The sequence below is a fragment of the Biomphalaria glabrata genome, chromosome 3 (genome assembly GCF_947242115.1).
Source record: "Biomphalaria glabrata chromosome 3, xgBioGlab47.1, whole genome shotgun sequence".
Classification (NCBI taxonomy): Eukaryota; Metazoa; Mollusca; class Gastropoda; family Planorbidae; genus Biomphalaria; species Biomphalaria glabrata.
In genome coordinates, this window is record NC_074713.1 from 55,404,398 (window position 1) to 55,417,118 (window position 12,721).

Genomic DNA, 12,721 nt, shown 5'->3' on the forward strand with positions numbered 1-12,721 from the left:
AGTTCAAAGGTTATTGAGGTGCACCACACAAACAGGAGGACAAGTCCATTCCACTTCAAACAAAAAGCAAAAAAACAACAACAAACTCTTTAATTTGGATACGAATGACTTTTGTTGTGAAAAAGGAATGGAAATATTTAGTAGTCAATACAAAGAATGTAGAGAAAACAAAAAACAATGCTGTGCTATGAAACAGAAATTCTCACCATTAAGTCAGCATCCTAGAAAATAGAACACACTTTTTTGATACTAGACAATTTTACAAATATTTAAACATTACATAAATCAGGACCTACTTGGAATACAAGACTACTGTTATCACTAACAGGGAAGGGGCAAAGACGAGCAACTGTTACCTAAACCAGTAATTATAAGCTTTGGTCAGAAAAGGCTTGTTGATCGTGGCTGGCTACCCTCCTAGGAGAATGAAAACTCTGAAACCTTTGGGCTATACTCAAAGGCTTCCGGAATCAACCCTGTAGAAAAATCAGGAGTTGGTGACCCTTAGGCAGCTTGGAGCACACAGTATTACATCCTGGCAAAACTTACAATGCTACTGATACCAAACTGTATTGGGTATTTGCAGTTGCTTTGGACATATGACTCTAGTAAGGTGGATTGTGTGGGAATGACAAACCATTTCATTTGAGAGAATTTAATTAGTGAGCAAAATACATATATATCTGCTGTTTACAAACAAACAAACACAAAGAAAATATCTGTAAGTAAAGTACAAAAACTAATATATCAAATTAAACAAAAGTTTGTCTAAACATTAACAAATTTTGAATAGCAAACAAAGAAAATCCATTATCCTGAAAATCCATTTTATATCCTGAGAATCCATTTTATAACCTGAAAATCCATAACAAATTAGGAAACATTTCAAATATCATAAAGGACGGTGAAAAAATAAATAGGGTTACCTCGCTATCTGTTGGTACTGGACGACCTTTACCAGGTTTTTTATCTTTCTTGGCAGTCACAGATTTGGTGGCATCAGCAATGGTTGCTATACAATAGTAAAATTTTTATTTTTAGAAGGGGCGGCTATAAAGCCATTTTTGGGGGATAATGAGTTGCGGGGATTAGAAACAAATGTATAAAGGGACAGAATCAAATGTAAATATTGCTTTTGAAGAATAAAAGTAATAGAAAAAACAAAAATTATAATTAAAGTCTTATATAAAGTATATTAACTTATACTTAGTGACTTTTAGATAGTTTATTATTTTTTTGACTCAATAAAATAATTATTTCATATGAATACAATTTTAAGTTATCTTTTTATATATAAATTTTAAGTACTTAGGTATTTCATCTGAACATCTTTAAAGAATCTTTAAAGAAAGTGAACTGATCAATAAAAGCACCTAGAAACAAAAGCAAGAATTATCAGTAGCAACCCTTCCTGGCAGTTTAATGAAAAATTTTTTTTAATTCAAGCGAATTCTTAAAGCCCATTGGACAGTTAGGTAATAAAGAAGAGAATTACAATTAAATCCTTTTGAAAACATAAATAGAAGCCAGAAATATTTTGCTTAAAATAATTTCCGCAAAATAGAAAAAAAAAATCTACCTAATAAAGCTAATGGAAACAAAAAGAGTTTATTTAAAACTTTGTGTGATTTAAGCAAAAGATCTATGAAGTAAACTAAAACATCAAATGTCAACACTTTCTAGCTGATTGAGGCCAGCAATAATGAACCGAAACTCTTCACACACATCAAACACTTAATAGATATAGCAAGGAATCGTGTGTACTATGGATATAATGTACTATGTTTCCTAGATAGTTTTGTTGCAACTTCGAATTGAAAGGTTTCATTTCCTATTGAATTTTAGTTTATGAATATATTTTAATCTTAAAATTTAAATTATATATTTTTTTTAAACAAAATAAAACTCTTCTTAAAAAGGTTTTTTATATTTTATTATAAATATTAATTCTAGAAATCTAAAAGAATTGCAAGAGAAACAAGTGGGGTGGGGGGGGGGGATAGGTTTCATAAAGATGTAACATTATCATTTTACAAAAGTTTACTTTTAAATCATAGGCAATAAAATTTGATGAAGAAACTAAATCTAATGTAAATAATGTCTCTCAAATGTGAAGATTTGAGCTTTAGTACAACTGGAAAGGATCTAGTACAAGTAACTGAAAAATACTAATTTAGAAAGTTTCACCTGTTCAGAATTGACCTTGATCCTAAAAGTTACATTCATTCCTCCACTAAAGAAGATTATTACATCCTACAAATATCTATAGGCTTTAAAATAATCCATTTATTTTATCATTAATATTTTTTTCTTTAAGCATTTTTTGCCATAAGCCTTATATATCTTTTAGAATGTTTGGCCACAGGGCTATTTTTTTTTTTGGTACATTTACTCAAAGCACCATGTTTTGTTTTTTTTAGTATTCTTAAGCAGAATGAATTTAGAATTTTGATCACAATGCTACATGTCAGAAATTATTAGTGACACAACTGGGGTGCACTTTCAGTTTATAGCCCTTGTCATATTCAAGGACAATGTCATATACCTGAAGGCAAAGTTGGCTGAACATTTCTAGGTAGTGTTCTATGTTTCCCTGGTTAGACCATTGTTAAAAATATTTGATAAAAAAAAACATTTTCTAAGATAACAAAGATCGATAAAAGTTAAAAAAAAAATATAAAACATAAATTATAAAATAAAATAATGAAATATAAGTAATTAGTTACATCTGCTTTTCATCTAGTGGTTTAAATTGCAGCAGAAAAAAAATAATTTGAAAAGATAAGTTTCTATATCTTTGAAACACTACATTATGTCCAATAATTATATCCAAGACTATCTTATCTTATTAAGTATCTGATCTTATTAATTATCTTTCATTATATTAATTACAACAATTTCCATGATTATCTCTTCAACTATCTTATCTTATTAATGACAAAGAATAGATAACTATCACCCATATAAATACTGACTTACTGTATGTCATAGCCTATGTATATAGCCACTGACATATATAAAATGTCTAGTGATATTTGCACAGTCACTATCATGCCAACAATCACACAAACAAAATTAATTAGAGCGTTGAGGCTACACAAAAAAAATTCACGAATTTCTCTAAATTGTCAACAACACACGATGAACAACAGTGCAACGATACTCTACACATGCGGTGGAATTCAATTAGTTTTTCAGTTCTATGTATTAGTGTGCTTACTGCATGCCTGGGGCAAGGGGGGGATAACACATTGAGGATATCTAGGTAGATCTGGCAAATTTGACCTTTTTTTTTTTGTTAAGGAGATCTAAAAATGAACTACTATCACAAATATACAAATCATGCTGGGGAATGAGGGAATCCACAGATGACGTTACCACTGGTTATCACTTTTAGAGCAGCTTTCAAAACCACAGAGCCTATTGGACCAATTAGAATGGTGTAAAAAATATGGAAGGAAGGCCATATGAATAGACCAATAGAATTCTCTAAAAAAAATGTCTAAAAATATATAGGCAAGGGCTTCTTTGTTTACAGATGTTTTGGTCTATAAAAGAAAATTTTATATAGGTCAGAGCTGCACCTTGTCATTATAGAGCCTTATTGATTAAAAATAAATAATGGAAAAAAAAAAGAATTCTGTGAAAAATACTTGTTTTTATATATAGCAGTTTGATTATGTAATAATATAATTTGATTAAAATATGGAAATATAAAGATGTACCGTATTTTTGCGCATATACCCTGCCCAAACATGTACAAATGACTAAATACGATAAAATTATTGTATTGGCAGATAGTCACTGACATTCTATGTTTATGAGTAAAATCAAATTTGTAAATCCTGCACATTTGCATACCTCCCACAGGTGATAAGAAAAAAGTAAAGTTCCCTTTCAGACCTTGCGATCTATAGGGCAGATGATATAAAGGTCATCTGTTTCTGTGGCCCAAAGTTAATGAGGGTGTCATGTGGTCACAACAACGACCAACCCCCTTTACTTTTCCCCAACTAATGTCAGGTACCCATAAGAGCTGGGTTGACTGAGAGGCGCCCAAAGATCCCGAAATTAAAAATCTCAGTCTTCATCAGGATTTGAACCTGGGACCTCGATTCGGAAGCCAAGAAGTGCTTTACCCCAAAACCACCTGCACAGGTGATATTCATTATTCATTTGTAAAATTGTGTTTATAATATAACCCTTGTTGGGTTATATGCATGAAAGTATAGTACATTAGCCTTAATATGAGAATTGAATATTGTAATGTGTTTCAATTGAATATTGTAATGAAATAGCTATTTATCTCCAGATAAATGAAATTGCATATTGTAATCTTAAAATAATATAGAAACGTGATTCTACGTATCTTGCCACGTTCACTATGACCGTTTTTTTTTTAAATTAATGAATGTTATAAAGGCATAAAGCCAAGAGGGAGACAATGAGAGTGAGAGAGACAGAGAGAGTGAGGAAGGGGGGAAGGAGTAAAAAAAAAAAAAAGAGACTCCTGCCTTAGAAATATTTTTGCCGATCTCAAAAGATTAATATACACAAAAGAGGACATCAGTCAATGTCCTATCTATGAAGGACACCATAAAATAATGTTATATTTTGACACTTATATTAGTTGACTACACTCATTCATCATAACACTGTACACATTATACAAGATTACCCATTCAGTAATAATGTTATGTTACAATGTTATTTTAGTACTGGTACTTGTTTAGCAGCTTCCCGTCTTTCCAGAATCATCATGCATTGGTTAACATTTAAAAAGTGACAAATATTAAAAATACAGAAATACCTATAAACAAAAATCAAATATATATATATATATAGTCATAGTCATAATAATTATAATAAAAATAGTTATGTTTACTTTTTGTATTATAAAAAAAAAAAAGGGAAAAAAATAAACATGTCTAGCAAACTCTAGCTCTAGCCAGGGGTCTCTATAATCTCATTACTTAGTGAGTAGATTCCCCTGGGGTTTATCTCACTATCTATAGTTGACAGTAACTGGGTTTAAGTGTTATAGGACTGTCTACTTGTATAAAGTATTGAAAGTCTATATGATACAATGTGAAGTCAGACATGTGGCTCATACACTCTTGAAACAAAGTTATTTACTAGTCGGATTTGGTTAAATTTTCAAATCATGAGTTTTTATTCATAGTAAGTAGAACCAGAAAAACAACAAATAATTTACGGTACCTGCCAAAAGAATGAAAAGAGATAAATAAAAATAGGAGCATATTTCATAACATGTAATTAATACATGTGCAGTAATAGAGCCACATGTCAAGTTTATTGTAGGGCTGTGGAGTTCTTATCTTATCTTATAACTTAGAGACATTCTTTCAAAAGAGAAAATAATAATTTCCTAGGAGTTGAGGAAACATTCCATGTGTATGGTTATACATTCTATGATTCAGGTCCTGGCCAAGACACATTTTTAGGTACTAGAAGATTTAAAGCCACATTAGAATACTTGCCACTTATTCAGCTGCAGATGATTGATACTAATACAACTTCTATGAGATGGTCATCAAGTCAAGGAGTCATTAAGAGTTTTATATTGGTTAAAGTTATTAGACTGAACACAAAACTAGTTTAGGCAAAAAATAAATTAGTAAGATTGACATGTACATTTTCAGAAATTCCTAAGAAAAAGATGATTATTAAATACTAGACCAAACCTCGTTAAGAAATGAAGATTATTACATCCTTGCTCAAACCTTCTTAAAAAGTGAAGATTATTACATTCTAGCTCAAACCTCCTTAAGAAATGAAGATTATTACATTCTAGCTCAAACCTCCTTAAGAAATGAAGATTATTACATTCTAGCCCAAACCTCCTTAAGAAATGAAGATTATTACATCCTAGCTCAGACTTCCTGCAACATATCAGAGAATGGCAGCTTGCAAGGTTCACCATCAGGCTTATATGAATATAAGGCAGTTAATGCATTTCAGAATTCATCAGTGGCTTCTTTAAGACCTATAAAGAATAGCTATTGAACTCAAAGAAAGTGTAATTATTTCCCTTTTCTCTAGCAGTTTCCTGACCCTCAGTTTACCTCCCCTATTCTCTGTATTCAAAAAAGTGTTTAATAGTTATTGGCTTAAGGCTTTAACAGTTCATATAATAAAATTTAACTGTTTGTATTATTTTCACAAAATATCAGCTTTTTATTTAGGCTACCCCCCCCCCCCCCCCCCTATTGACAATCACTCCACAGCCCTTAAGTTTAATATGGTCATGATTACTCAAGAGAAGACGACTATTGTACAGAAGATAAACACAAAAAAAATAGTAATAAAATTTTTTTATAAAATAAAAAAAAAACAAAAAACCTCCTCTTGTTCCCCTGGTATCTGAGTGACGGAAGAGAAAATTTTCTTTATATTTAGATTAGTTGTAGACAAAGGTTAGGTGGCTGAACAAAGTATTAGTCATTCAAACCAGCTCATCAATCATGACATATACATATATATTAATGCTATGTTTAATATTTGGCAACAATTTGTCACGCAAAACCACATCATACACCAAAATTTGCAAAGTAATCCTAAGATTATTCAGTTAAGCTTTATTTTGTAACCTTTACACATTAGAAAACACACACACATATATATCTTTTTATATATACTACATGCCTTTCTTCTTAAAATAGTTGTTGATAAAAATGATGGCAATACTAGATGAAAATATCTGTTCTACGAGTGCTGCTTTTAGTTTAGAAAAGATGCCAAAAAGGCCGACTATTCAGACAGGTTAGAGATGTGATGGGTAGAGTTCAGAGAGGTGCTTAGATCTAAAAGAAGATTGTTTAGAGAAATAAAAATGAATTTGAAGAAAAAGCATTGCTTTATAGTTAGATCGCAAAGTATTCAGACATGTAGTATATAAATTTGTGTACATAAATAAAACATCTTAAAATGCAGTAATCTCAAAGTAATGTCTGTTTGTCAAAATCTGACTAGAGTCTGTTATGTTCACACTAGTAGAGCTAGAAAAACTCCTGTGTGAATGAACACTTGCATATATATAAATACTCAACACGTGCAATACCGGAAATACCCAAAGCTTCAAGAGTGCTACTAAAAAAAAAACAACCCTAACCCAGTATTGCTTTATCTAAAGCAGAAGTAAAGCATTTGATTGGTTGGCCATGGTAAGCAAAAGCGGGATTAATTATTAATATGTTGAAATCCTCTTTAACAAAGCATACATGCATCCCTCCTTCCAAACCAGCCAATAAAAAAAATTCTGAAATGTAGAGGGCTGAAGCTGAATTACATTTAATTGCTTGTTATGCTGTTTATGCAAATATTAAAAACCCTAAAATTAAGAGGATTTCAATATTACTTCTGCTATAGATAATCCAGATTTATGTCTAGATATACTGCTTAAAAGTATTTTCTTACCCCACAAAGCTATTCAAAACAAAACAAAGAAAATAAAAAAAAGTAACAACATAAAAATGACAGAAATATTTTTGTTTCTTCAGTGATACACAAAACTTCAAAAATCCAGCACTGCCCTAGGTCCTATGATGAGAACAATAAAGAAACGACTGGTTTTAGAATTACAAGACATTGGGTAGTAATATCTTTTACAATTTGGAAATTTTTTTTTTTTACTAAACTTTACAGAAAAATATGCTTTCTATTTGTTCTCGCACTATAACAGTTTATGTTTGCCTTAGAAATTACATCCCTTTTCATTAACAAAGGAGATTATTAATTCATGTATCGCAAACTTCTTGCAGAGAGAGATGGGAAGGATCATGGGTTTAAAGTGTCGAAAATGACTATAATGGTTGAAAATATGAAGTGCCTAGGACTGGATTGTCCAGCCAAACAATATCTTGATTTGACAAACCACTTTGATGTGTGTTTGTGTGTACGTGGCTATGTAGCTAAAACTTATACAAAACAATAACAGAAAAGTAAAAAAATAAGATTCCACGATTATTATACAAACATTTGATGGAAGCCACAAAGCAACTAAAATTATAATTTAAAAAATAATTAGAAAAACCCAAATTGACTCTTGAAATCATAATTTTGGTTTCAAAAAAATTAATGAAACTTAGACAATGACCTCAGACCTGTGATGTAATGAACCATTTACCTAATTAAAAATTTTACTTAAATGCATATTAAAAGTAAAAAAAAGAAAGAAACTTAAAAGTAATATCTACAATTGCTTGGTGCAAGTTAAAGCTGATGTACTGTGAATGAACAAAGTGCTCAACACAAAACACAGATTGAAGAGTGTGAGAACAAACAAAGAAAAAAAAAAAGTGCAGCAGAAGATAAGACTACTTACCGGAAGCTAAATATGATTTTAAAAAATCACAAATACTTTAGTGAACATCAAAATAGTTAAGCCCTATTTAAAATATCATACAATGATTTTGTTGGTTTCGGATGCAGACAAATGAATAAAATAATAGAAATATCTGAGATTAGGAAGTCATAATCAAACATGAAAAAATGAGGTTTTTATAAGCTTTGAACATTCCTTAAGAAATAAAAATTTGACATCCTAGCAGAATAGGAGAGAGGGTTCAAATGATGGAACATTGTGTCAACAGTCTGACTGAAGCATATATTACATGACCAGCAGCCATGAGGCAGCTGGATAGCACTTGGGGGGGGGGGGGGTTGATTGACAAACAGTGCGGGGAAAAAGAAGAAGAGGAAGACTAGAGAAAGTGATGGGAAGACAACATCAAAGGATGGACAGGCCTGTCATTGAAAGAGATTCTATTCAAGGCAAAAGACAGAAGAATGGAGAGAGACAGTTGGCAGATCATGTGTGGTGTCCCAACAGTTCAACAGACTAAGGGATGGTTGACAGTACTGACTCTACAGTCTACAGTTCAGGCTTTATTGAAAGTCAACATTCTTTTAACATCTAGAGATAAGAGTGATGAATGAGTGGTACTAGAGGGTATCGTATTGCCCTCCAGTAACTAAATCAAAACTTAATTAAAGGCAACTAACCTTTACTCTTTGACCCTCTGCCGTCTCCTTCTTTGTCTTTTTTCACTGTTTTAGTTCCTTCCTTGGCATCTTTTTCCTTGATATCCTGAGAGAGTTATAACACTTTATCTCACCGAGACAATACTTTTGTTTTTATAGTGCTTTGTTGAAAATTGTTTTTAAAAAGTGATTACTAAATGTGGGATATTCTAGACAATTTATTGGTACCTAACATTATGCATATTATAAATATTTCTTTTAGTTACAAAATTTATAAAGTATAACATTTAAACTCAAATCATGCAGACATTTAATGTGAAAAACAAACTACTACAACAATGCAGTGATACTGTGTACAAGGCTTGCTATATGTAGCAATTGATTGGTCGTTACTAAAGATTAGTATTTTATTTATCAGGCTTCTATCAGTAACGTATATACATATGAGTATCTAATTGGCTATATAGTTATTTCTTGTAAAAGAAGATTATACATACATATCTACCCTTTTCCATTGCCATCAGATTATGGACTCATGATAATTATATCTTCTACTTAAAATTTATTTACAATGTTCACTGATCCCAAAACCCATAACCAACACTGTGCTGAAATAAGAACACCTATTTTTCCTGGGCAAAGACTGTGAAAGAACTTATGGCTCAGCAGCAAAAATCTGGCTAGAAGAAGAAGATCCCACCAACCCTGTGCTAAAAATGTCTTCTAAAGCATTGATATTAATATTTTGAATGTTTAAACATAAATGTTGAATTCCCTTGAATATTCTTAATAATGATAACATTACTTTATGTCCTGACTAAATATATCATTCTTCTATTAATAAAACAAATAAAAGGTCAAGAAATAATGTACTGACTTTTAGAAAATCAACTTATTTCATATAAAAGCAACTAAAATTGAAACTCAACCAATGAAAAGATTGAACACAAAAGTAAAGACAGCGACGTTCTGGCAGACTTACTGCAAGTTAAACAAAGTAAGATTCTATTTTAAAGAGAAAGAAAGATCAAGTGGATTTTGTAGTTCAATTTATATCTGATGTAGTATATTTGATGCAGCATAGTTGATATAGTATATTGTAGTATATCTGATGCAGTATATTTGATGCAGCATAGTTGATATAGTTTATTGTAGTATATCTGATGTATATTTGATGCAGTATAGTTGATATAGTATATTAGATGTAGTATATTTGATGTATACTAGATGTAGTATATTTGATGTAGTATACTTTTGATATATTATATTTGATACAGTATATTTGATATAGTATACTTGATGTATGTTTGATGCAGTAAACTTGGTGTAATATATTTGATGTGGTATATTTGATGCAGTATATATGATACAGTATATTTGATATGGTATACTTGATGTATGTTTGATGCAGTAAACTTGATGTAATATATTTGATGTAGTATATTTTTACAGTATATTTGATATAGTGTATTTGATGTATGTTTGACGCAGTCAACTTGATGTATTATACTCGATGTAGTAACCCTGTTATAATAAGGTCTCACTTTTTTCTTGGCAGACGGCTTGGTGCCTTTTGTCTTTTCTATAGTGCTAGTACTGCGTACACTCCCAGGCCTGTCTTTGGACTCTCCTCTACGGCTTGGCGTGGGCTAATACAATATATAATTATCAATTTTGGAATTTTAGTAACTGTAAAAAAAAAGGATCTTGTTGCCTGTTGATAAACAATGTCTTAAGTGATAAAACTAAACAAAAACTCAAATATGTAGTTACAAATTTTAATGAAACAAAGTATTTATCCAATGTGTTTTTCAAATGTCTATATTCTAGTCTATATTTTTTTTTTCTACTAACTTATACTAATGATAGCTTGAAAAATATAAGTCCCTTTAAAATTATAGAAAAAAATGCTTAAGAAATTTTTTCCTTTTTCTTTCTTATTGATGCTTTAACTCTGAAGTCATGATGGAAAAAAATCCCCAAATTAGTTATGATAATGCATTTGAAAAACACCTAAGTATAAAAAAACAACCAAATAACACAAAATAAATTATAAAGATTGAAACCGGTGAAACATCTGGCAAAAAACAATAACTTTGTCAATGCAATGATTACCTCTCCACTAATACTGCTGTAGGATTGGGAAAGGGAGAAAATGTCAAACTTCAAAAGAGAAAAATATTTCAAATATTAAATGAGGCACTTAACAAAAGGTTTACATTAATTCTAGGCCAAAAAAAAAATACACATAATTTCTTTAAGGGGAGGGAATAGTGGTGGTGTAGAACAATGTATAGAAATTTCTTCAATTCATAAGCCAAGTGATTTGTAACCAAACTTAAGGGGATCATGTGGCCAGTATAATTGTTGGCCTCCTTAAGACATAGAACGGCTATGGTTCATCTCGCACACTTCCTCATGTGGCTGTGGAGCCCTATTTAGGAGAGACACTCCTGTCCACAAATATCACAGGTTAAGATGGCTTTTGCTTCGGTGGTAGAGGAGCTGGCCATTTTTCATATTGTAAATTTTTCTTCCTGAGCTGTCCATAGCTTTCTTGGTCACTGTCTCTCTCCATCTGGTGTGGTCTAGAGCTATGTCTTCCCAATGGTCAGTATTGATCAATGCTGGCCAGAATAATAACCAACAGATAATAGGACAATATAGGAAAAAAGGAATGGCTGGCCTAGGATATGTTGGGGTTAGTGTGGGATATATAAATGCTTTTTTATAAGTGTTGGTGCATTGTTTTCTATAATAACTAGTTTTTTAAATTAAAGGTTATCATATTTGAGAAATGACAACAAAGTAAAAATGTGACCCCCTTGTGACATAATATCAAGCTGTGAATGACACCATAACATACCACCTGGCTATGAATGAATCATTGCATAGCATCCAGCTGTGAATAAACCAAAACATACCACCCAGCTGTGAATGACACCATAACATACCACCCAGCTGTGAATGACACCATAACATACCACCCAGCTGTGAATGACACCATAACATAACATACCATAAAATGTATGTTGCTCAAGGCAGAGTTATATATTGTTCAAAACAAACTTATTTCAAATGCATTATTAAAACATACTTAAGTTAATTCATACATTTAGTTGATTGTATTTACACTTACAGATTTACGCTCGGGAGAGCTCCTGTCTGACAAAAGTTTTCTCCTTTCTACTATTTCCTCATGAGTCAAGGGAAAGCGAGAAAGAGTCTGGAAACATTAAAAACAAGTTTAGGAGGCAAGGAACAAATCTTGATATTAAGCAAGTGAAACCATTATGTAAGTGTATTCAAATTCAAAACTTAATGTCCATCTGAAGTGTCTTCAAAGTCAAACCTTAATGTCCATCTGAAGTGTCTTCAAAGTCAAACCTTAATGTTAATCTGAAGTGTCATGAATGAGAAGACTGAAAGAAGAATCTCAACCTTTAAATGCTACAAAAAAAACTGCTGGGTATCACATACCAGGAGAAGAAAACAAGTCAACACTCTGGCTGGCAAAAAGGAGGAACTCCTCAATATGTGAAGAGGCAAAAGCTGAGCTGGTTTGGTCATATTGTTGTTTGTAAAATGTTTTACGTGTTTCGGATGTTCCTTCAGAGTTGAAGATAGTTTACTTCCTAGTCCAAACCTCACACAGGACGACGGGGGATGAGAGCGGGCAGGGTTTGAACCCGGGACCATCGATAAATCCAAACGACAG

The 12,721-nt window shown here is 31.7% G+C and overlaps 1 protein-coding gene across 13 annotated transcripts in view; it reads right to left on the reverse strand.

Moving 5' to 3' along the window:
- LOC106058773 (leucine-rich repeat-containing protein 71-like) overlaps positions 1-12,721 on the reverse strand; it is a 38,457-nt gene that overhangs the window by 5,314 nt on the left and 20,422 nt on the right. For 6 of the 13 annotated variants that reach the window (XM_056022723.1, XM_056022734.1, XM_056022735.1 and 3 more), the window contains 6 exons: positions 12,143-12,229; positions 10,548-10,652; positions 9,025-9,109; positions 3,379-3,420; positions 927-1,012; positions 207-221 (listed from right to left, as the gene is read on the reverse strand). In XM_056022723.1, coding sequence (XP_055878698.1) covers positions 207-221; positions 927-1,012; positions 3,379-3,420; positions 9,025-9,109; positions 10,548-10,652; positions 12,143-12,229 — 420 coding nt within the window. Of the gene's footprint in view, positions 1-206; positions 222-926; positions 1,013-3,378; positions 3,421-6,363; positions 6,385-9,024; positions 9,110-10,547; positions 10,653-11,118; positions 11,167-12,142; positions 12,230-12,721 lie in introns of all 13 variants that reach the window. The other 7 variants (XM_056022730.1, XM_013216378.2, XM_056022732.1 and 4 more) reach the window with 7 other exon arrangements.